Below are 25,680 nucleotides of genomic sequence, written 5' to 3'. Positions count from 1 at the left end.
CTCGGAGTCTGCGCGTGCGCTTTAGGGCGGCGGCGGCTCGAGTTGGCGCCGCTTGTCCGGCCGAAGCAGCAGCAGCAGCGGCCGCCGCTCTCTCTTGCGCCTCCTCGGTGGTTTGTCCCCCGCGGGCACCCGTAGCATGCCGCCCTCTGACCCTCGCGCGGCGCCGGGGTGAAAGGGCGCGCGGCCATTTTGTGGCGGCGGTTGGTCGTTTCTGAGGCGAAGTGGGAGGCCGGGCGGGAGGGCGGCGGGGCCGGGCCGCTCCAGCGAGGCCGCGCCAGGCCGGGCGGAGCCCACGCGCGGAGCTCCTCTCCTCCTCCGCCGCCAGCCGCGCCATGTCCTCGTTCTCGGAGTCGGCCCTGGAGCGGAAGCTGTCGGAGCTGAGCAACTCCCAGCAGAGCGTCCAGACGCTGAGCCTGTGGCTCATCCACCACCGGAAGCACGCCGGGCCCATCGTCACCGTCTGGCACCGAGAGCTCCGTAAGGGTGAGGAGGAGGGAGGGGGGAGGACGCCGGGGGGAGGAGAGGAGGCCTGCGGGTCTCTCGCTCTCTCTCCCCCGGGTCCCCGCTCTTCTGCATCCTTTCACGGCTAGGTGCGGGGGGACCAGCATGGCCCAACAGTCGCGTAAAACGGAAGGCCACGCCCCCTCCTGGGAGAGAGTGGAAGCAGAGGGTGCCAGTATGGCTGAGCCGTTGTGTAACCAGAGGGGGCGGGTGAGCGAGCGTGCTGCCCGTAGGGGTACCAAGTTGAATAATGGATCACATAACACAGAGCACAAACACCATTCGAATTGCAATTCCTACCAACTTCGCCCCCCTGAAATATTTTACGGGACTTCACACCTAGGAGTTGGTTCTTCTGGCCACCAGCATGGCTGAACAGTCATGTAATCAGAGCAGCATGCACCCTCCTGGGAAAGAGCACACAAGTGTGGTGCGAGGGCGGGTGGGTGTGCAAGCGTGGCTTGCCCAGAGCACCACGCCCCCTCTTTAGGAAGGATGTGTGAGATGCCAGCATGGCTGAACAGTCACGTAACCAGAGCGTCCTGGAAGGGTGAGTTGTAGGAGAGCCTTCCAGAGCAGGGCTGGGTAGTGGGGAGGCCTATGGAGTCTCTCCAGATCCCGTTGTTCACAACATCCTTCTGGAACAACTGTGTGAGTTGTGAGCTGGAAGTGTGGAGGTTCCACTCCTACTTGCAGGGCTGGTATCAGAAGGGAGCTCTGGGAACCATTACCCCCATGCTGTTAATATGTGCTGTAGGTGGATCTGCCCTTGAAGACACTTGGGGAGCTGTAACATGCGGCTGATGGGATTTTAACTAGGAGCAGTCCACTGGTATCATATCTTGCCAGTTGTGAAAGGGCTTCACTGGATTTTGATACTGAAAGCCCTACATGGCTTTTGACCCAGGTACTTTACTAATAAATAGAAATATTAAAAACTATTACAATAAACACAACTGTACAATTAAAAGACAGGTCCTTCTCCCATATCAAAAGAGGCCATGAATACTTTAAAAAACCTTATTCTCTTTTTTTAAAAAAACCCCATCATTTATTACAATTGCACATTTAAACAGCGACACAGATCATAAAACTTACACAACACCACAAAACAATACAAAAAAATAAGATAAACAAAGCTTCCTAACAGTTACAGTCTAGCGCATATTAGGGGGGGGGGACAGATTAAGGTTTTTAAAGTATTCATGGCCTCTTTTGATGTGGGAGAAGGACCTTCTTTTAATTGTACAGATGGCTCTGGGGTTGCGGCGCTCATCGCTTTATTGGCCGAGGGAGCTGGCGTATAGCTTCCGGGTCGTGGCCAGCATGACAAAGCCGCTTCTGGCGAACCAGAGCAGCACACGGAAACGCTGTTTACCTTCCCACTGTAGCAGTCCCTATTTATCTACTTGCACTTTGACGTGCTTTCGAACTGCTAGGTTGGCAAAAGCTGGGACTGAACCACGGGAGCTCACCCCGTCACGGGGATTCGAACTGCCGACCTTCTGATCAGCAAGCCCTAGGCTCTGGTTTAACCCACAGCGCCACCCGCGTCCCATATGGGATTCTTTGCTTAGTGCTGGGTAAACCTGGTATGGGAAAGGGAGGGTTTTAAAATTGCAGGCCTGTTAGGGTCAATAGTCAACAGGGGCAACTGGCAAGCTACACATTGGCCCAGAACATCTTCAGAAAACTAAACTGTGCAGTTCTTGAATTGCTCTGAATAGCATGTATTGTCTGTTCTCTGGTGCACAGTATAGTCTATTGTTCAGTATTCAGCTTCAAGGGCCAAGTGTTTGTTCTTGATCCTGTCCTGCTGGTTCTAAAAATATACAATTTGCAAATAACATTTGAGCTGACTGTTAGCAAGTAGTGATCCCTCAGTTGGTAAAGTAAGAGAAAGATACAGGTACCTGGTTTCACACCTAAATTGGGTCTCAGTAGCTGGTGCCCTTCCAGGAGTGTGGCACTCACTCCATCTCCCCATCCATCACCCGGCGGTACCAGGTCACATCACCTTGGGGTGATGCCTTGCTTCTACAGTTAGAAAGCTCTGTTTGGAGTCTAAGGTGGACTTTTGTTTTTTTGGAGTTTAAAATGTGCTGGTTGATGCTAGCCACTTACCGCTATAGTCACTCTGAACTTAATGAACTATTCAGAACTCTAATGAAATTGTCATGCTTTGAATTAGGGAGGGCAGAAGACTTGCAGCTGCACTTGGATAAAGACTGTGCTACTACTGCTCTGATGCACTGTGGCATGCATTTTTTTGAGTCAATTTGATGCTCTGTGGCATGCATTTTTGATAATCAATTTGTTAACCACCCTTCCTTGGTTAGGATGCCAAGCAGTTTCTGCATTTTGACTCAAAGGAGCCAGTTTGCATTGAGTGGAACCTGTTGGACGCATGGTGCAAAGAAGACATGTGTGTGGCTCACTGCAATGAAGTTTAACTTTTATCTTCAGAACAGATAAAAAGGAAGTACAGGGAACAGCAGATTTGCGACGGGGGGCGGGGTTATGTTCCTGACCCCTGCAAACATCTCTGGGGTGGGCATAAGCCCACCCCGCCACTACCCCTCATCTGTGTTCTCTAAATTTGGTACGAGGCTACCAGGCTGTTGTTGTTTTTTAAAAGCTTAGCTTTGTTATTGTGGCCTGTCAGGTTTGAGCAATATAGGGCATGCTTGGATGAAAGATATCGTAGAATCGCACAGCCTGTCAGCATCAACGCTGTTTTCTGGGGCTGCCTTTCCCCAAGCCTTCACCGTGATTACCAATGAGTTCATTCTTGTCAATGCCACTTGCTTGCTTGTTTTTAAGGGTTTCTACAAATAAGTCATATTTATTGGCTTTGATATTGAAATAATTACCACTGAAACAGCTCAGTACAGCCAAGCAGTTCACACAACTCTTCTTGGAATATTGTAATTATAATGAGCAGCAGCTACAAGTGCTGATGGTGCCAAGAAATGCTGTTTTGGTAGCTGTTTTCTTTTTTCTTCCCTTCAACTCTCCATACTTCCTTTCTCTTCAAGTCTGGGAACCTAAATCTTTTCCAAGGGCAGCAGAATTCTATTAAATTTGTTAATTTAGACACCACGCCATGCCATGGTTTTAAAAGCTCAAGTAGGGGTTGGCATGGTTTCTCAATAGAGAGTGACTCCTTTTGTATTTGGGCAGGGATGAGCAGGGCATATGGGAAGGGCAAGTCCATGTTACAGGAGCATCCTATACATGAGTAGGACCTTGGTAAAGACACATGCCCGACTGGCATGTTCTCTCCCTCCTGGTCGATCGTTCGGGAGCTTCAAAAGCTTTCTCCAGCCCGAACATCACAGCGACTGATGCCTTGGAGACATCAGCACACTTAGGGATCTGCAGAGTCTTCACAATTTGCGTAACAGACCTCAGCAACTCAGCATTTTGGCTAATCTACGTTTATTTACATATAATACACTTGGAGCACTGCAACATGGCTCCCTCTAGCATCAGACAGCAAAGAGAAAGAACAAAGGACAATAGTCCCACTTCATGGAACACAGCAACACAAGCATCCTGTCTCCGTCACTTCCCACTCTGTGGAATGAAAACATATACCGTCATGTGATAGACAACAATCCCTTGACTGCAGACACAGGGAATGAATCTTCAACAGTCCATGCATGGGCCTAGTTTACCTGGTGTTTGCCTACCCAGACCCTGAGCTCTAAATCGAATGCCTTTCTTTGAATGCTCCCAGCAAGTGAGGCTCAGCAAGGGACTATGAGTCATTGAAAGAGCCTCTTCAGCAGTGGCCCCTCTGTTGTGGAATGCCTTTTCCTGAAAAGTCCACGAGTGCTTGGTCTAGCTCAGGGGTCGGCAAAGTTTTTGTGGCTTGGTCCGGTTCATGGTCCTGTAGACGCCGCGGTGAGCCAGAGTGCGCATTCGCGCATGCACAAAAGCTATTTCCGGCGCAGAGGAGACACGTGCAGCTTTCCATTGGCTGCAGGAGCTTCCTGCAGCCAATGGGAAGCCGGCCAGCATTGCGGAAGGCGGTTCCCGCTCTGCTCCACGCCAGTTTAGCACGGCGCATGGGAACCGACCGGGCAGGCGGTGGGGGTCCATGGGCTGGTTAAGCGACCCTCATGGGCCGCTTGTTGTGGCCCATGGGCCTTAGGTTGTCGACCCCTGGTCAAGTTCCTTTTTGCAAAGGACATTATGATTTTCTTAAGCTTTTAATGGTTTTATATTTGCTTGTTTCCTTTGATTTGTTTTTGGTCATGCCTGATTATTTAATGCTGCATTTAAAATAATATAAATAAAAATACAAGATGAAATGCAATAAAACAAGATTTGTTTCATTTTGTAAGCCACCCATCTGACTTGAAATAGGCTAATTGAGAGCTATTTTGTCTTGAAAGCATGGCGTTGCTGAGGCTAACCACAGGAATCTTCAAGAACAAAGCAAGCCAGCTTGGGAGGTCACCTTGCATGAAATGAAATATATACTAGCCTGTGGAAACTGACGCCACAATAAACCATCAGTTGGGCCTTTCAGTTGCCACAAGACGTCTTTCCTTGTTGTGCTTCTGCAGTCCTGCTCTGGTTAAGTGTAGATCTGCTGCTGGCTTTAAAGAAGGGGGCATGAAATGAGAACTTGGCTTTTGTTTGTGATGTCGACCTCAAGGGTGGCTGTGAGACTGAATGAAAATGACTGATGGGTGACTTGAGAGCTAAACATGCTATACAGATATTTTTTTTCCTCTTCTATTTTTCTAGCAAAGTCAAATAGGAAACTGACTTTCCTATACTTGGCCAATGATGTCATCCAGAACAGTAAAAGGAAGGGGCCTGAGTTTACAAGGGAATTTGAATCGGTTCTGGTGGATGCTTTTTCACACGTTGCCAGGTATGTATAACAACCTCTTCTAATGCCTCTGGCAACCTCTGGGCTGGATTACTGCAATGCGCTACATATGGGGCTATCTGTGAAGTTCAGAAACTTCGTTCAATGCAGAATGCAGCAGCCAGGCTGTTAACAAAAACAGATCTTTAAGGGAGGTCCTTTTTTCAGTCCCACCACCCTTGTAGGCACGCCTGGTGGGGATATGGAAAAGGGCCTTCTCAGCAGCTGCTCCCAGACTCTGGAACACCCTCCTTGGAAAAGGTAGACTGTCTCCCTCCATGTTGTCCTTCAGCAGGTGAAGACCTGCAATAGGATTGGGGAGGAGGGTTTGGTCTCTGCAGCTGAAACATGAGCAGTAGGCCTGCAGGCTCTACACCTACTGTACTACAAAAACACGAAGGGGCTTCCTTAATGCACGCTTGCTTTGCTCCTTTGGGATTGAGCTGGACACTATATTTGATCATCCTGCGCTGCACAAGTGTTCTTTTCAGATTTCAGCAAATCTAACTTTCCTTTGATCTGTTATTTGAAGAGTTATAACTGTGGCAAACGCATTACCACTTGGAGTATTCCCTGCAGAAATTTCAGCTTGTTTCCTTCAGACCCCCAGTTGGCAGCCTTGTGCAATTGCTAGTTATTCCACGTGCCTTTGCTCTGTCTGAACACCATTTTAAGTGAGGTCAGCTTCTCAAATGCTATGGATTTATCAGATTTTTTTTTCTCCAGATTGCCTTTCTGCTTGGCTCGCTCCATCTGTCATTGAGCGACTGTTCTCTCACTGTGGGGCAAGCTACAAATGAGCAGCTACGTGTCATTTCCTGGCACACAATATGTTATCAGCTACTTAAAGGCTGTGGAGCTATTTAGAGAAGACCTTAGTCTGCAAACTGATTATATCTAGAACACCCAGAGGAATAAGTGAGCAAGTGTGTTCTGGATAACTCTATATTTAACTGGATGTGTTGCTGATGACTTAAGTAATCCTTTTACTTTGAAATTGCATATTTCAAATTTGTTTGCCTATTGATATAAATGGATGGCATGCTGGTGAACACCTTACTTGGGAAGCCTAACGGGTTTAGCTCAGTTTCATCCCTGTTTTGTCTCTGATTGTGTCTCTCCTTAAACATTTTACGTGGGAGGGAAGAAATGGAGTGGACCCTCTCTACCACTTTTCCCCCACGTGTGTGTTCTCTCTCCACCCCTTTCTGACGTTTGGAATTTCTGACCTTCCAGAGAGGCAGATGAGGGCTGCAAAAAGCCCTTGGAACGATTGCTGAACATCTGGCAAGAGAGGAGTGTGTATGGCAGTGAGTTCATACAGCAGCTGAAACTGTCTTTGGAGGACTCCAATAGCCCCCAACCCAAAGGTAAAAAAAGTGTTTGCTTTTTCAAAACATCCTTGACTCCAGTTGAGCCATTATGAAAAGGTAGCTTGCTAAGGAGCAAAGAATGGTGCGTTTACGGCAGTGGTGGGGGACCTGGGAGCCTTTAGATGTTGTTGGATGAGAACCCTCATTATCCCAGGTCATGTGGTCATGCTGATTGGAATAAATGGGAGTTGAAAAACATCTGGAGGGCCACAGGATCCCCAGCTGTGGTTCATGGCCATTTGAATTCAAGTTATTTGCGCTCAGGGGCTCCTGCTTGGTTGTAACTGAACTGGTGACAGTCTTCACATCTGCACTGTGTAGACACAGTGTCCCTCCAGCTTCTCTGTAAGTTATGTTTGTGGAGCAGGGTCCCTCATCCCAGGGGGGTTTCTAGGCCCTGACAGGCAACAGCCAGAGTGAGACATAGGAAGTTGCCTTGTACCAGATCATATTACAGTGGTACCTTGGTTCTCAAACTTAATCCGTTCTGGAAGTCTGTTCCAAAACCAAAACATTCCAAAACCAAGGCATGCTTTCCCATAGTAAGTAATGCAAAATGGATTAATACGTTCCAGGCTGTTGAAAAACTACCCCTAAAATGCTTCTCCCCACTGCCCCAATCAGCACAGTCTTTCGATCTCTCTCTCTTGATCTCTCCCTCGTCAAAGCGGCTGGGCTGCAGAGCGCTGCCGGGATGCTTCTCCCCACCACCCCAATCAGCGCGATCTTTCGATCTCTCTCAATCTCTTGTCAAAACAGCTGGGCTGCAGAGCCCTGCCGGGATGCTTCTCCTCACCAGCCCAATCAGTGTGATCTCTCTAAAAATGGAAGCGCAACACTAAAAATGGAAGCTCAGGACTCAAGACACCTTTGACTTCCAAAAGAGAGAGAGAGAGAGAGAGAGAGAGAGAACCGGAACGCTCACTTCCGGGTTTGTGACGTTTGGGTACCACTGTATTTGTCTCCTGACTATCAGCATCTCTTCAGGGCCTCAGACAGAGGTCTTTCCCATCAGCTGCCATCCGATCCTTTTAACTTGGGCAGGGAAGCTGTGGTGCTGCAGAAGTTGCTGGACTACAACTCCCATCAACATCCAAGACCTGCTCCCTGAGGCGGATGGGAGATGAACTCTTAACAGTATCTGGAGGGCCAAAGATTCTCCACTCCTTTTCTAACTGGAGGCCAACCTTCTACATGCAGAGCTTATGCTTTGCTGCTGAGTTCTGGCTGCTCCCCAAATCACAAGGTTCCTGAAGACCATTCTATGCTCTGAAGCTTGCCTTGTTATGGGAATGAAGGGACTGTAGTTGTTTTTAACATGTCTGCTATGGCAGTAGCCGTGGTGGCAGTCACCGTGTTCTAAAGAACTCTTGTCTGTTAATGATTATTTGGCAATGCCGTAGGTCTCCATGGTTCCTTGTAGTGACTTCCCCCAATCTGGGTTACAGAGAAGGCTGGGTTAAGCCCAAAGTCCTGGCAGATGTCTATAAACTGAGAGCAGCTTTTGAGCCAATCATGACTAGTTTGGCCATTGGGTACTTCCCCCCATCGTTCATTCATCCTTCACTAAATTGGCACCATTCAACTGTCATCCTGGGACTGGAGCAGGAGGTTACGTTGTCCCATTTGATTTGCAATCTGACATGTTTACTCCTGTGATAGGAACGGAGAGTGTCAGCATGCAGTTGCCCAAAGCATTCCCCCTCCCCATGAAGTCGCATATGAGGCAGCTTCATCTGCTCTCAGGTGGTTTACCCTTTCCTTATGAGCTTTAATGCTCTGTTTTTCAACGTAATGGCACTTGAAAGGGGTGCTTGGGACAGAGTGCTCTCAGAACAGCTGGCCTTCCTCAAGTTCTTAGTCGGAAGATCTGGCTTGGCAAAGAAGAGGAGCCCGCCAGCTTCAGGAGGGTTTAATTTGCACCCTGGAAGCCAGCCAGAAGCACCTGACCCCTTCCTTTGTCGATGGTGGCAGCAAATGCTTTCTGACCAGCTTGGGCTTCGTCTTTCTCCTGGTGCTGCCAGATGCTGCTCCCCTTCCAGGCATGATTGCTGAGGACATGCCAAACATCCATCCCTTGCCCTCCAGCTCTTCACCATCTGTGCCCAGGTTCCCACCTGCAAAAACATGCCAGTAGTTCTGTATACAAGGAGGAGGAGGGCTGGTATTGGGCAAACCTGGGGTTCTGTCCAAAGAAAAAAAGAATCGGGACATCCAGCCTCCCAAAATGTTTTCTGAAAAGCCTCTGCGTGCTGTCCTCCTCTACCTTAGATAGGAGGGGTTTCTGGCATCCCGGGGCTCTTTAATTGTCTGGTCTGCAGAGGAAGAAGACACAGGAATCCAACAGCGCCACCTTGAGATCGCCCAGCAATTCAGCCTGAGAAGGATCTGCTGAGGGGAATGGGGAAGCCTTTTGACTTTCTACTTTTGGTGCCTGCCTCCCCAGCTTTCTTCTGGTTCCTCCTATACTGTATCTGCAGTGTTCTATTTATCTTCGGCAATTTGTGGGATGAGTTTTCCTTTTTTAAAAAAAGGAAGTCAGATTCATGAGAAGATGATGCATACAAAATATAGAAAATTCTGGAGTTTGGCCTAATGATATGTCAGTCTGAAGTTGTTCACACCTTCTTGATTCTTCCAGAACCTTTAAACCAGTGGCAAAGAATGCCACCCCCAAAGCTGCCCCAAGCAGTGCAGAATTGAAATGAGGGGAAATGGGGGCCTCTGTGGTTTCCCGTTTCTTTTTCTCACAACCCTGAAGGCAGGAGACTCGTTCCTCAGCCTGATCTATAGGACACTATGGCATGTGAGGTTGGCTTCTGTTTTAAGCTTTTCTGTTTTAAGCTTTTTCTTTTCTTTTTAAAAGATGAACCTGATCAGACTTTGACCTTCAAATCAGTTTAGGTTTCATCACACATGCACACACACTTTTCAAAGGGTACCACTGGAACAATGTCTCCTTACAGGATGTGACTGTCTCTCTCTGTCTTTCCTCAGTTACAGAGGAGAAGAAGTCCTTGAAGCGGACGTTTCAGCAGATACAAGAAGAAGAAGATGACGATTATCCCGGGAGCTACTCCCCGCAGGACCCCAACGCTGGGCCTCTTTTGGTATGTCTGGAAGGCCAAGGATTGAGAGAGAAAAAGGCCCTGGATTCTAAAGAGAGAGCCACATGGTGGCGCTATTAGCAAATGCAATAGGAGGACCAGTGTTGTTCTGTGTATTTGCTCAGAAACAGGCCCTCACGACTCAAGGAAGAGCATGGAACATACTAAAACGGAACATAAAACAAATATTATTCCATAAAATGGCTGCAGTCAAAGCAAAATAAAACAAATTGCCCAAAGCGAGACAGTATATTACACCCAGCATGGTGTGTTCTAATTTATATATGGCCGTAGATGATTCCAGGAAGTTCATTAAACTCAGATTTCCTGCTCTGCTGTCTGTTCTGTGGGCCATAAATGGGGGTTCAAATATTCTGTGATTGTAATTTGGTTTTGAAGGGTGGCTTGTTGGCTAAGGGGTGGGGAGTGGGGTGAGAGCTTTTGAAAAGTGGCACGTGTGTTAGAAGAATAAGTTAGAAGCAAAGTGGTGCTGGCTACATGACCTGGGAAAGTGATCATGGCAGTCTCTTAATGTCTCAACTGTGCAGACTGAGGACTTGATCAAAGCCCTGCAAGATCTGGAAAACGCAGCATCGGGAGATGCCACAGTGCGGCAGAAAATTGCTTCTCTTCCCCAGGAGGTTCAGGACGTGTCACTCTTGGAGAAGATTACAGGTGAGGCTCCCAAGTGCCAACACTTGGAGGCAAAAGGCAGGACATGACTCTTTTCCTGCACCTGGAAACTGCCCAATAAGACTAGCTTGCTTTGATTTTTAAGGGTTTCCTTCACCCTCAGATGCCAAAAGACAAATATGAACCTGCCTTTCCCCTTTCTGTTCTGTTCCAATGTGACAATGGACTCTGTTGGGCCACATGCCAAGCCCTGCCTGCTGCTGTTTGTGTGGCAAGAGCATTTGACACATTCCTCGCTGAAGGGGATCGTTGCCTTGTAAGGGGAGACCTGCAGATTGTGCGCAGAGGCCCTGCTTTAACTGAATATGTGAGAGGCCCAGGACACATTTGTTCATTTCTGTTTGTCTCTGGCCCTGAACTACTGCCTTCAATGACCTCCTCCATCACTGCTTACAGTGTCTCCCAGTGGAGAAAAGGATGCCACAATTTGCAGTGTGTCCTATGCTAATGCATAGGAGCCTCACTCCCAAGGCAACTGTGGTAGCATAGCTCTCTTCACAGTAGGGCCCGGGCGGAGCTGAATCAGGCATTTAAGCAGTAGAGTTTGCTGTCTCTGCTCATCAGAAGAGAGCCAACACACAGTTTCAGTTCAGCACTGCAGCTCTCAGTTCAACAGATGTTCTTCCCCAGGTCCTCTAAAGCGGCCTGCTCAGGCCTTAGCAGCTTGCTAACCTTGGCTCTGGGACCACCCCTCCCTGCAGATGTGCCGGTCTGCTTCCTGGATCACCTGCAGCCAGCCAGCCCTAACCCTGACTTCTTGGCCTTCCAGAAAAAGAAAGGACACTTTGGGCTAGCTGCACTTGTCTTCCTCTGCCAGTGCTTAAAGAAGTGTGTTGCTTGCTGGTCCTTGTGAAATCCACGCTTGATTGGAATTCACCCCAGATGAGCTGCTTTTTGTCACCCACACAAAGGCTTTTGCACACAGTCAGTGTCGATTATTTGCCACCTTTGTGCCTAGACAAAGAGGCTGCCGAGCGCCTTTCGAAGACTGTGGACGAGGCATGTTTGCTACTAGCAGAGTACAATGGGCGACTGGCGGCAGAGCTGGAAGACCGGCGCCAGCTGGCACGCATGCTGATTGAGTACACCCAGAACCAGAAGGACGTGCTGACGGAGAAGGAGAAAAAGCTAGAAGTGAGTAGATGCCGAGCAGTGTCCTTCCTTAGACGTGTCAGTTTCTCGAGTCAGCCTTGGCTTCTGGGGTTGCCTTAACCCACAGGCCCAGTAACGGCCATGTGGTTTGCACGGTCACAGCTGAAGCAGTCACACCTGTGCCTCCTCCTCCACCCCGTGGGCATGAAGCTGGGGACTGTGGCCTCTCAAGGTGTGTGCACTGAGGGCAGGAGAATGTGATGCTGCTTGTGATGTGACTCTAGGAGCGTTCAAGCACTGGCCTGAGCACAGGAATGGTCTCAAAGTGTGGGCAAGGGTCATGTGCTTCCCCGTGTGGTGTGGGGAAGATCGGCATGGGGCTTCCAACCTGCATTTGCTTGAAGATACGTAGAACCACCACCACCACCAGCAGCAGCAGCAGCCCTGAATAGGGGCCCTGATTTATTAATAGTCATTGCATGATATTTGTGTTTGTGTGGGTGGTAGTTGCATGTAGACCTTCCCTGTGCATTATGGCCGGAAAGAAGGATTGCTGGGAGAGTCCAAGACGACAACACATGAGGCTGTTGTACTTGGCACTTGCAGGCCCCACCCATACTTGGACCATTTGCATGTTCAGGCACATGCATGAACACACTTCTTCGCTGCCTTTTGTTTATTTGCTTTTTACATAAAAGTGTCTTCGTATGTCTAACATAATAAAAATAACAGGAACACTGCAACCAAATATAAAAGCAGCGATAAAAGAATACCTAACATGCTTATCCAGAAATATATATATATTAAAGGAATACCTCCTTCCTACCTTGCCTTAAAACAGGCCACAGATAGGACTAGTTGCCCTCCCAGTTAAGATCCAAAGGTGTCAGGGCGGTTGCTGGCTACCCTCGAGCAACGACACTCCAAACCATCTTGTCTTTAGTACTTTTATTGTGAAAGTTATTTTCAAGGCAAGATCTTCATGAAAACATGTCTACTCAGTACTATCAGATTCTCCCAATGGCGCTTTTCGGCTCCTCCCCAGCAGAGTAGTTTAGGGACCCCAAATTTCCTCCCCCTGTGTTTGCGAGCCGCTGATCGCCTCAGTTCCGGGGTGAATTTGAAAGGACGCCTCTCTGCTGTTTCCCCGCTGGAACTCTCTGCTGGCCCCTCCTTCCTCGCTGATATCCCAGGCTGCAGGAAGGGCTCTTGTATGCTGTCTGAGCCCTGGCCCGCTCCGCTCACTTCCTCCTTCCTGTCTCCTGTCCCTCTGCTGTTGTCCGAGCCATTCGAAGAGCTGGATTTGATGAGGGGTGGCTGTTCCCTCTAAGCCTTACAAAAGGCCTGCTGGGTAAATGAAAATGGTTTTTGCCTTGAAATAGACGATGATGGCACCAGGTGAGACTCCCTGGAGAAGGGCATTCCACAGACGGGGTCACCACCGAAAAGGTCCATCTTATGTGGCCACCCTCTGTCCCCTCCCCCCTTGGGTGAGGTGCATGGAGAAGGAGGGCCTCAGACGACAAATGCAGTGCCTGGGTTGGTTCGTGTGGGGAGAGGCAGTCCTCCTGAGCCATATATGGCTTACCAGCACTTTGAATTGGCCCCAGAAAGAAATCGTAGCTGATAAATACCGACGTGTGAAGCTGTATGCTCAGACCATCGTGCCCTAGTAAGCAACCTGCTCCAGCTGCAACAGTATTGAACTGCATGACTCTTGGGGTCCCTTCCAACTCTTATGATTCTATGATTCAAGGGCAGTCCCATAGATAGTTTATTGCACCAATGTAACTTTTGAGGTCACATGAGCATGTGCAGCAGAAGTTAGGCTTTCCCTGTCCAGATTGGGCTGTTGATGGAAGGCATTCTGTGCTCCTCTGGGGGAGAGAGAGATAGCAGCAGACTTGTGTGTAAAGCTTGAGCATAGGAAGCGTGTGTGTTTGGATTGCTATTTGTATACAACAGAAGGCATCATGTTTTAATAGTTAATGTTAAAAATACCAAGATACTTCTCTTGGAAGAAGGAGCTCCTGAAACATGATATTCCTCGAAGGAAATTTGGGTTCTGGGTTGCTTTGGCGTTAAGTCCAGGCCAGCTCCCCAGTATTATCAGAGTCCCCCAACTTGCACTTTGCCGGTAACTTTCCTCTTCTTGGTTCACTTGATCTGCTGTGCTCGGCTTTTCCAACCTCACCGCCTGCTGCCATCTTGCGAGTTCAGCTGAAGCCCTTTTGAATTGCTATTGACCTGACGTGTGACCACGCATGTGGGCAGGTGATAAAAGCGGTTTCGTAAAAAGCCGCTTGACTTGGGAGCACAGGAAACAGCTGACAAATACGGCATTGGCAGCAGGCTGGAGCTCAGCAGCGTCCAAAAGCCACTGGAAGAGAGCGCATGAGCGGGGTGGAGAGTCATTTATCTGAGATGTACCATTTTCAGCAGGGCAGCATGTTCTGCTCTGCACCCCGGGATTATTACGGGAACATAATTAATGATTCTGCTTGTATGTCACTCTGCCATCTGTTGCGTTGCCCCTGGCTAGCACATTAAGGGCTTCCTGTGGCTGTCAGTGGTGACTGTTAGGAGCAGCTGTTCTTGGGCGGAACGTGAGTTGCTGCAGAGTGCAGAGCTGTCCAGAAGGAGACAGCAAGTGCTAAGCAGGTTGTCCCAATGACAGCCTCTTGTCCTGCCCCAGGGCCAGTGTTGTCGTCTGGAAAGCTACATGTCGCCCTTGCTTTTCAGAGCGCTACTTTCTCTTGGCTCTTGTCTTGAACTTGTACATGTTGTTGCAGATGTCACAAGTGTGCTTGCACTGCAGCTCTTCTTGAGGCTGTTGGCGGATGAAATCTGCTATAAGAGGGGGAGCAGCGCATGGTTTGAAAACGCGCCGCTTTGTCCCTGACGTGAGCAAAACACCCCCAGGGTTCAAGGAGTCGTGGCTGGCACAGCAGTGCAACTGATGCACTTGTGCTAAAGTCATAAGCTCTAGTGAACTGCGCAAGGCTGCCATTCACGTTTGCACCCCGTGAGCCACTTCGTAAGGGAAACAGTTCTCCTTGAAGTCCCAAGTCTTTTGGGTCCTTGGGAGCCTCCCAAGTCTGGTATAACCCTATTCTGCCGGTGTTAAGGAGCAGGATTGTTCCTTAAGAATGGGGCTGTGGTGGCTGAGGTCACTGGTACTACCACTGCTGCCAAAATACAACGTTGACTGATGCATGTAAGATCATTAGCCTACTGCCTTCAGTATGAAGGAATCCTCCAGCTTCTTCTCTTGCTGCTTTTCTGGGACCTGGCTTAGGAGGATTGCAAAGGGTGGTGTAAATGTACAACTTGGTGTGTTTCAAGCGCTCTGGCAAAACATCCTCAGTATAGGTTTCTCCAGGATAATGCCCTGTTTGTTTTGTTTTGCCCCTTATGGCACAAGGTCTCTACCGTAGGAAAGCCAACCCCTTGTTCTCAGAAAAACTGCGTTGAAAGGCCAAAAACTTTCTGGAATGAGTTGGGAGGAGAAAATTGGCTCCCCTCTGGCAAATCTAAATTGGGATTTATTTTGCTAAGTCAGGAAAAGTCTGCAGTGCTCTGATCAAATAAGGCATCTTCAGGGTGCTCCAGGTTCTCAAAGTGATTTTTTTCACCCAAGTAATTAAACAGTTAATCCCGTTCTCTGGCACCACAGCTGGCTATCTAAACATTGGGGTTCAAATTTAGAAGCTGCTAACATAATCACTCATCGGTCAAGGCAGATCCTGCAACTAAATATTATTTACGTGGAGTGCCAGTGATTTCTCATTGCAGGCTGTTGGCCAAGGACCTGAAATAGCAGGGCCTGGGGGCTCTTGAGCACCCTTTCTGGGCTCTGTCATACCAAAGCATTAATCAAACCAGGACATATTGCCAACTGAGACTAGCTGGAAGCTAACTCTGGAGCAGAGGGGAAAGTATTGGGTTTTAATCTTCATTAGGGAAAAAAGAGACAAGTTTCACCTTTAGAAGCAGTGGGTTTGGGTTGAAAAGATGCAAAATAAAAAAGGGTATGGCGTCTGTCCTTGACACAGTGTGCATATGGAGGATGCAATTCACAGTTGACATGTAGAACACAATCTCAGACCTTACTGAGAACAGTGAAATTCTGCATTGTTCAGTTTCGGAAAAAGTAAACTCCCAGAGTGGTTGAATTAACCTTGGAAGACTGTTTTTGCGGATAAAGCTAATGTGCAGCAGGAAGGCAACATATCAACAATTATGACAAAGATTTTGAAAGATGAGCCCTGCTCATTCAGTTTTGGAATGGCAAAGTAGCAGGCAGTTTGCGTCCTTATACCGGTAATTGATTTACACTAACTTAACTATCTATGGTATCCCCTCTTTTATTGCTTACTACTCTTCATTCCTTATTACATTATTCCATTTCGTTCTTTCTTTTTCAAAATTAAAAATGTGATAATGCACAGACACTGCATTTCAGCCCTTGTAAACAGCTTTCAGGGAGGCCAGGAAAGGTTTGTTTATTCATTTATAAAAAATATTTGTCTACTGTTGTGTGGTAAAAAATATATCAAAGGGGTTTACAGCAGTAAAAACATACAATAAAAACATAAAAAAGTAAAAGCAGACATCAGTTAACCATTGTAGAAGGGTGTAGTATTAATTGCCTGCATAGTTTACAGCAGGTGTTCAAAAGTTGGCACAGGAGGCGCCTGCTGAATTTCTGGTACACACTAATTTTATTATTAATAATAATAAATTAATTAAACTTTTATACCACCATTTATCCATAGATTTCTGGGCAGCTCACAACACCTTGGATCCCAAACGCCTTGTTAGTCAGAATGTTTTGGATCCCAAACGCCGCAAACCCGGAAGTCAGCATTCTGGTTTGCGAACATTCTTTGGAAGCCGAACGTCCTACGCGGCTTGCAAATGAGTGCAAGAAGCTCCGCAGCCAATCGGAAGCCGCGCCTTGGTTGTCGAACGGACTTCCGGAACGGATTCCGTTCAACAACCAAGGCACGACTGTATAAAAATACAGGCTCTATACGTTGTTGTTATCAAGTGAGCCTCACCAACTCAGGGAATGACCAGCAGCATTTCAGCAGGTGATCTCAGTGCTCAAGGTGGGGTTGAAGGGTTCAGGCGGTCCCTGACTTACTACCATAGACCTAGGCTGTTGGGGGCTCTGTAAATTAATACAAGGACCTTGAAGCTGGCTCTATAGTGGATGGCGCCACTCACATCCTATCTCCCTTTAAGGCTGGGATGGGGAAACTCTGAGCCTCACCTGGATTGCGGCTCCCGTCCTCCTTGACCCCTGGCCCTGCTTCCTGGAGGATCACAGGCTCCCCATCCCTGCTTTAAGCAAAGAGATCCCAGTGACACCTGGGAAGTACTTAAAATGAATGAAATTCTCCTCCAAACTTTGGGCTGTGGGTGGGGTGGCATTGACATCAAAAGTAAACCGGTATCTGGAACAAAGTGTGATTGAAAGTTGGTCCCTCCCCTTTTATACATATGTGGCGGGGTTGTAAGAAAGCCAAAGAGTATTGGGAGATGATGAATTCAGAACTAAAAAAGATGTTAAAGTTGTTATTCCTCAAAAAAACCAAAGATGTTGCTATTGAATATTATAGAGAGTGAAATACCTAAGAAAGTACTTGGCCTCTTCCTAAACGCAACAGCAGCGGCCAGAATAATTTATGTTCAAAAGAGGAAGGACAAAAATAGTCCTACAAAACAAGAGTGGCAGAATCCTATATAATAAAGTCCCTGTGTCTCTGCGTCCAGTCCCTGTGTCCGCGCTAATGCACACACATGTGCTCTCTCCCCCCCCTCAACCCTCTGCCTCCCGTCCCCCTGCGGCGGCGGACCAAGATGGTGGCATCGGGCTCCGGGGCCGCCGCGGCCTTCCCTCCCTCTCTGCGCTAGGCCGCGGGACACGACAGGAGAGCGCTTTGTTTAATTGCGTTCCCGGCGCGCCCCGCGGCCGAACGCAGAAAGGGAGGGAAGGCCGCGGTCCCGTCGCACCTCTAGCGCCCGTTTTCTTAACGGGCTGAATGAGACTAGTAAGTTAATAGAATATGCGGAATTAGCAGTGTTGACTGCAAAGATAAGGAATCAGGATGAGGCAGATATAAGAGAGGAGTGGGAACAGCTTGGAGAATATTTAAAGAAATACAATAATTAGATGAAATTCCAAGCATATGGTAAAAGGTAAAGGACCCCTGACAGTTAAGTCCAGTCGCAGACAACTCTGGGGTTATGGCACTCATCTCACTTTACTGGCCGAGGGAGCTGACATTTGTCTGCAGACAGTTTTTCCAGGTCATGTGGTCAGCATGTCTAAGCCGCTTCTGGCGAAACCAGAGCAGTGCATGGAAACACCGTTTACCTTCCCGCCAGAGTGATACCTATTTATCTACTTGCACTTTGACGTGCTTTCGGACTGCTAGGTTGGCAGGAGCTGGGACTGAGCAACGGGAGCTCACCCCATTACAGGTTGGCGGACCTTCCGATCAGCAAGCCCTAGGCTCAGTGGTTTAGACCAGTGGTCCTCAACCTTGGGCCTCCAGATGTTTTTGGCCTACAACTCCCATGATCCCTAGCTAGTAGGACCAGTGGTCAGGGATGATGGGAATTGTAGTCTCAAAACATCTGGAGGCCCAAGGTTGAGGACCACTGATTTAGCCCACAGCGCCATCTGCGTCCCCATAGACATATGAGCAACAGTTAAAAACAAGCAGAAGAGGAGTGTAATTAAGGAAATGCAGCTCAGCAAAGACTAAACAAGAACCCATGAAAGGATGTGTGGGGAAGTCCAAGAAGATAAGAGAAAAGAAGATAACTATAATGGATGTAGCAAACTATGGAAAGTGTGTGTAATGTTGCTGGCCTCCATCTAAAGCCACAAGTGTGCAGTTCTTTGTTGCAGCTTCAGCCTTTGAAATTAGCAGAAAGGAGGGAGAAGCCCAAGTAGTCATTAAAATGTGGACAGGGAGTGGAGCCCCTTTTCCCAGAAAGCATCTCCAACACCTGCCCACCCCCTGCCTTGCTTGCTTTGCATCTCAGTTCTGCCATACACGTTCAGTGGCAGGTTAGCAGCCCTGAAGGCTGCCTTTTCCTTTATTAGCTCAGACTCCACGGCATCTTTTTAAAAGGCCCATGTTGAATGGTGAATCTGATTTAGTGTGTCTCGTCTGGATCTTCTGAAGGAATTTCCCATAACCTAATCTCAGCTGGGATGGGAATTGAGCATAACTCACGGAGTGTTTACTTTGTCTGATCCCTGCAAGTCAGGAACAGCCGGGCTCAATTAGGCCTTTTAATTTTTTTATTAAAAAAAAATCAGCCAAGTCTTTCCTACTTTGGTTTGGCTGTTTCCTTTTATGGGTAATGTGCCTCCCTTGTGGATGCAGACCAACCATTTTTAGCACTGGGTTTAAGGGGTCAGTGACTGGTTAATGGGCTGAACACCAGAGATTTATGATGGCTTGTTGTTCGTCATCTGTACTCTGGTTAGTAAGGCGGGTGAGAGAGCATGGCTGGAAGTCTCGGCGCTGCCACAGCTTGTGCATGAGTGCCACAGAATCATAGAATTGTAGAGCTGGAAGTGGGTCCAGAGGGTCATCTAGTCCAACCCCCTGCAATCCAGGAATCCGCTTCAGGATCGCTGACAGGCAGCCATCCAACCTCTGTTGAAAAGCCTCCCAGTGAAGGAAAGTCCATCACCAGCTTTCTGTCCAGTCTAGATCAGGGGATTTAATCCCCTTTGCCCCACAATTGCTGTGGGTCTTGGCAGACCACGTAATGATTTTTCTGCCAGTCGTAGCAATTGTAATGCATTGTACTGGCATGGTTTCTAATTGCATTGTAATTGCTGCTTTTATTTATTATGTATTGTATTTTATTCCATGGAATGATGTGGAATAATTGCAATGCCATAAAACGATAATCAAACTGTAATGTTTTCACATCATGATACAATCAAAGAAGCAATAAAAATACCAAAGAAATACAATTAAAAAACAATATGAGTATGTAATGCGATGGATGTCCAATCTCCCATCTTCATGCACAATCCTGAGGCATGCCACAGATCGCTTGGATGAAGCCCAGTGGTCCGTGGACCACGTCTTAGAAGCCCCTGCTCTAGGTGAAATTAAGGCTACACCATTTGAAAATGCAGTTTGGGGTAATTTCCTTGTGCCTCTCCAGAAAGTTGTGTTAGGGCACAAAGAATTTTTACTCTGCTGCTCTAGTGATGGTTCTCTTTTACCACAGTTGCTTGGAAGATAATTTACAGATTTTTCTCAAGGTTAAGCACTCTGTCACTTCTCATCAGGTGCCTCTTTGGGATTAAATGTAATCCTGAAAAAGCTCTGTGAGAATTGAAAGGGGAGAAGGATTTGGGTCAGCTAAGCCCCCTGAGCATGGGGAGTGGACTGCAGCTGTTGATTAGTTGGGAAGCAGGACCTTGAAATGCTCCCTGTTGCTCACGGGCATGCTCACCCTCTTGCAGGATGCCTGGAGCAGGTACATGCCTGATATATACACTTGTATGCAGTTGAGTGTTTTTTTCAAGAGAGGCCTGCATTGCAGGGGGCTGGACTAGATGACCCTCGGGTCCCTTCCAGCTCTTAAGATCTCTGGTGAGAGAATGAAGAAGCGCTGACTTCTAGGAAGGACCTCCCTTGTCCTCCCTGTTGAGCCCTCTGTTCTGCTGCCCTGCCCTACTTTGGGGGGGGGGGTGGAGAAAGTGGACTGGAGGAATGGAGCATCCTTCCTGGAATGTGCCCTCCCTGGTAGTTGTGGGCTCCCTCCCAGGCTTGGCCGGATGAGTTGACGGACACCCCCCCCCTACATTCTTGGGTGCGGGAGAGCAAGGATAGGCCTGCAGCTCTTGCCACCTCTCCCTCCTGGCTCTCCCAGTGCCGCATCCATCACTGTCGTTCAGAGTCATGTACTACAATTTCCAAGCAGCGGATTCTTGGCAGGAAGTTATCTGTAGACTCAGCTGTGTCAGCCTCCTGTCTGTGAGCATGTTCAGCTACGATAAAATCCCATTTCTGTCTGCGCCCCTAGGCAAGCCAGGAGAGCTTGTCCTTCAGTTGTTACACTCTTCCAGCGTACGTTTTTGGCAATGGCAGGAATGACTTTGGCAGAGTATATACCAAAGGGGCAAAGAATCATAGAATTGTAGAGTTCAAAGGGACCGCAGGGATCATCTAGTCCAACCCCCTGCAGTGCAAAAATCACACCTTAAGGATCCCTGACAAGTGGCCATCCGATCTCTTTTAAAACCTTCCAGTAAAGGAGGGCGCACAAGCTTCCGAGGGACTTTGTTCCACAGTCCAACAGTTCTTATTGTAAGAAAGTTATTGGTGTTTAGTCGGAATCTCCTTTCTTGTAACTTGAATCCATTGGTTCTGACCCTCCCCTCTGGAGCAGGAGAAAAGCAAGTTTGTTCCCTCTTCCATGTGATGGCCCTTGAGGTGTTTGAATGTGGCTCTCATATCAAGTTGGGTCGGGGGCTGACCCAGGGTGCTCCCAGCCACCCATGAGAGTAGAATGGCCCCATGCACCCCCCCCCAACAGGTGCTGAACCCCACCACTGGTCATATCTCACGTTGCATGTGCAGAAGATGGGTGGGGTCTGTTTCCAGCACTAGCTCTGCTTGTCTCCTCCTGGACCTTTGTGTATTGGAAAGGAAATGCTGTTCTTCATTTTTCGTGTATCCTTCTTGGCTGTGCATTAGGCCAGACTCTTCTCCTTCTCCCTGCCTCCCACTGCGAAGCTTCCTGGTTTTTGCAGGGCTAAAGCTGGAGGGCAATGCTGAGGGGTTTGAACAGCAACACACCCGTCATCCCAATTAGAGCTCTGACACCCATAACTGCAGCTTCCTGAACCCAGGGCAGCTTGTGGGTGCAGGTGATGAAGGGGTCTCTTGCCACAACAAATGCCTTCGTTGCCCAGGAGCTGCCTGGTGCTTCGCTGCTGGAGTCCCATTTCCGGGCCACATCCTGAGCTGGTGCTGTGGCAGTGTCTCCCTCCCTCCTTTTGCTGGAGAACCTCCAGCTATTTATTTTATGCTTGATGAAACCTGCAGTGCCTCTTCTGCAATCATCCCGTCTACTGCTGTGCATCTTCACATAGATCTCCATGAAAGAGTGGCCTGCCACTCTCCTCAGCCTTGGAATCCTGCAGGGATTAGCGATAGCATGTTAAAGGAAATCCATATCTGTGCATCAGCCGCTGTTGCTGAATGTATTTAGTGCTCCCACAGCAAACGGGGAGAAGAGCACACTAGAGGCCCCCAGTCGAAGCGGGGGCTTTTGCATTATTCCTGCTGTAAAGCCAGGATCCTAGAATTGTATGATCCCAAAAGGCCATCTAGCCCAGGCGTCGGCAATGTTTTCCGGCCACGGGCCAGAGGATTCAAACGGACTATCGTCCGTGGGCCGCACATGGGCGGGACATGCACAGAAGCCATTTCCGGTGCCCCGGACATGGGCAGCGCGGCGCCGGAAATCGCTTCTGTGCATGTCAGCAGCTACACAGGCTGCGCAAGTCCCCAAACCGCGCTGCGCCGGTTTAGCGCAGCATGCGTGGGACTCACCGAGCGGGTGGCTTGGTTCAGGGGCAGTCCGTGGGCCGGATAAATGGCCTTCATGGGCCACATCCGGCTCATGGGCCGGACGTTGCCGACCTATGATCTAGCCCAACCCCCTTGAATGCAGGAGGGAAAGATGGGAGATGGCTTGGAGATGGAGAGCTCTTACACCGTTGTTTGGCAGACAATGTGGTGAGGAGGAGCCACACTCTCCTCGCCCAGTTCCAAGGAGGCCTTTTTGGAAAAGAGTAAAGTGGTCAGTGTGTCAGTAGCCTCATTCTTCCTGCGGGACAAGGGTCTCCTGGACCTTCAGCCAAGAAAGCCAACCAGAGCTACGGTTGTGGCTCAGGAGGTTGGGTTGGGTTTCCCACAGCTGCTGCTGCTTCTTTGGCGATCCCTCGTAGCAGAGTAAGATTGTCTTCCATAAGCACGATTTTAACAATGGGTCCGTAAGTGACTGTGGAGGCCAATTCTGGATCCACACGTCCTTCCACAGTGGGGACATTGGTTTCCGGGCAGGAGTTGATCACGGAGTGGATTTGCCAAGCGTGCCTTCCTCCTAGCACGTTTCTCCCTTGTGTTCCCACAGCACTGCACCCTCTTCTGGCAGAAGCAGCTGGGTCAAAAAGCGTTTGGATAGGAACAAAGTGGGGGGGAACAAGGGCACAGGGAAAGCATTGGGGGGCAGCGTTATGGAAATTCTTAGCTGTACCCCACCCCCAGAATGCTCTTGATTGAATGCTAAACCTGTGTGTGGCCTGTGGTTGGAGGCACAAGATTTTTTTACACATAGAAAACTCGACGGTGAGCATTAAGACTTTCCCCACTGCAAAACTGCTGACACTATCCAAAGACCACTTCTCACACCACAATTTGTATTCCGGACATGCACATTACATTTTAGTGCATCTGTGACAAAGCCCACGTGCGCTTGTGTTTTTGGCAGGCCATAAACTGTTCAGAAGCATTTAAGCCATGTACAAATGCTGTTAAAATAAGCCTGGATTGTACCCTGGGAGCTGCATGTGGGTTGAGCAGGATTTCCAAGGTCATGATGAGATGAGCTCCTTGGGCCTCTTCCCCTGCCCCCTCACCCATCACTTTGCTCAGGGCCCTGCAGACCCCGCCCACCCATTCCCCCAGTCTTGGTCAGTCCAACCCCGTCTGATTTCTGAAAGCATAGAGTGTTGTGCAAACAATATATGTCTCGGATTGCCTGCCTTGTCCCTGCCGCTGTGTGGAGAAGGAGTGCCCATTTCGTGTTTCACCTCCTGATTTCCTCTTCCTCCTGCCACGACTCCTGTTTCTTCTGCTCCTTAGACTGATACTTGCTGTGGCTCCACTTGGTCCAACGTAGAGATGAAGCTGTAGAATTTCTGCCCGTGGCTATAAATGGCAATCACATCATCAAATCATCTCTCGACTGCAGCTAAGATGAGGATGATGATGGGGAAACAGGAGCATTGTCTAATTCATTTTTTCCTTTGTGTTTTCTGTTTCTTCCTTTGTCCCACCCCACCCCCCAGGAGTACAAACAGAAGCTTGCTCGGGTAACTCAGGTCCGCAAAGAGCTCAAATCCCACATCCAGAGCCTCCCCGATTTGTCGCTGCTGCCCAACGTGACGGGCGGCTTGGCACCTTTGCCATCTGCTGGGGATCTTTTCTCAACTGACTAGGGCACGTGGGTGTCTGTGCTCCCCCTTCCCCTCCCTCCACCCACAGTTCCAGTTACTACCCGCAGGACACCGGAAATTCCCACACAGGAAGGACTGGACATAGGAAGACTCTCCCTGGACCCTCTGCGGGACACGTTGTTGCAATGGGACGGGCATGGCTCGCTCTCGAAAGGAAGGAGGCAAGCGCCCCCGTGTTGGGCAGAAAATTCAGTTTACCTTTGGCTGCCCCCGTTAGCACCTCCAGTTTCCACCACCACCTGTGCAAATCATGTGTGTCGTCTTCTGAGAGCTTTTTAAGCAAAAGGGGAAAAAGTTGATTTACACTTTTGCTCTCTCTCTCTCCTTCCCCACATATAAAAAAAAGAACTGGATTGTTTCCGAATTGGTTTGGTGTGTGTCAAGCTTGGTTTTTCTGGGCCTCACAATTCTGGCATGGGCGCATACGGCCTCCGTTCTGCGGATGCATCTCAGTGCGTGGCTCCTGCTCTCTCATGGCGTGGCTGCGTGGAGACATGCAGCACACAGGTGACCAAAAGGAGGTTGCCTGGCCCAGGCAAAACTTCTGCTTCTCTTTCCCCTCTCCTCCAACCAGCTCTGCCCTTTGTCTTTCATTCAGCACATGTCAGTTTTACTCAGGCTCCCTTATCTTCATCCCGCAGTGGGAATTCTCAAAGTGCACCCACTTGGGATGTGTGACACTCTTAAGAAGGCTCTGAGACCTCAGTAAAAATTCTTCTTTGCTGTAAGCAGATGGGCTGAGCTTAGAAGTAGGTTGCAAGTGTCCACTTAGTCCAAGGAAAGTCAGTTGGCATGTAAAGTCCATTAAAGGAGCCGGGAATTGCATAGCTGTGGTCATGTGCCCATTGCTGGTCTGTCTCAGGGATGGGGAGCATCTGTAGCCCTGCAGATGCTGTTGATCTCCAGCTCATCATTGGGCCTTTCAGTTGGGGAGTCCAACAACATCTGGAGGACCTAGTCGAAATCCCATTCGTGTTTTCCCTTCTCCCTTCACTACACAAGCAGTGCAAGAATATTTGTACATCTGAAGTAGGCAGACTTATGTTGCAGTAATAGCAGCTGTTCTCCTTTTGTTTTGGGGTCCCCCATTCTTTGGGAGTTCCCCCTCCCCAAGGAAAACAAACCTCCCAGCTCCAATTCATTCCACTGCCCACAAGGGCCATCCCTCCATCCCTCACACTCTGATCTTCCCCCTTGCCTCCCCTGGGACCCTGCTGTATCCCCAGAGCCCTCTGCCCTCCATTGGGCCTGCAAGTGTGTGTTTGCATGTGCCATATCGAGCCACAAACATCAGCATGCATCATGCCGCTTGACGTTATCAGAGGCAGGAGAGTCCTCCATGCAATATTATTTCCCTCTAAATAGATCAGGGGGTTATGGGGAAATCCCTGGGGGATTGTGGGGGAGGGGAGAGGGTTTGGACACAGGAGCACAGATTAGGCAATCCACATGTTCCACTTTTTAATTTTTTTTAAATGTCGTTGAAATCCTGTGAATTTGATTTGCTTTAAAGGGTCAAGGAGGGGCAGGAGTCTGGCAGGGCAGCCGGTGCTCCATGCGAGATCTTCCCTTGAGATCAAATCCACATTCTTTTCCCCCAAACATTTTCTTAAATCTGTATATGAATCGATCTAGAAATAAATTTAGAGGTATAGGCTGCCATTTTTGCAGCAGTATATTCTGAAATGTCTCATAAATATATTTTTGAATAAAGAGGGTGTCGTTCAA

General features: G+C 48.8%; 1 protein-coding gene across 4 annotated transcripts; it reads left to right on the top strand.

Moving 5' to 3' along the window:
• The first annotated feature begins 171 nt into the window (after positions 1–171).
• On the top strand, positions 172–25,680 carry RPRD1B (regulation of nuclear pre-mRNA domain containing 1B). Of its 4 annotated transcripts, none has more exons than XM_035122470.2 (8): positions 172–483; positions 5,263–5,392; positions 5,558–5,650; positions 6,626–6,759; positions 9,760–9,872; positions 10,418–10,544; positions 11,521–11,696; positions 23,579–23,754. In XM_035122470.2, exons 1-8 carry the CDS (start codon positions 333–335, stop codon positions 23,627–23,629), a joined length of 975 nt encoding a protein of 324 aa, XP_034978361.1. In that variant the 5' UTR covers positions 172–332; the 3' UTR covers positions 23,630–23,754. The 4 variants fall into 4 exon arrangements, with proteins under 4 accessions (XP_034978361.1, XP_034978359.1, XP_034978358.1 ...); XM_035122468.2 differs by lacking the exon at positions 23,579–23,754 and adding an exon at positions 23,785–25,680 and having other exon boundaries at positions 174–477; XM_035122467.2 differs by lacking the exon at positions 23,579–23,754 and adding an exon at positions 23,785–25,680 and having other exon boundaries at positions 174–483.

This window comes from Zootoca vivipara, chromosome 7 (assembly GCF_963506605.1).
Source record: "Zootoca vivipara chromosome 7, rZooViv1.1, whole genome shotgun sequence".
Taxonomy (NCBI): Eukaryota; Metazoa; Chordata; class Lepidosauria; order Squamata; family Lacertidae; genus Zootoca; species Zootoca vivipara.
Note: the sequence above shows the minus strand (reverse complement) of the source record. Positions and strands in the feature narration are given on the sequence as shown.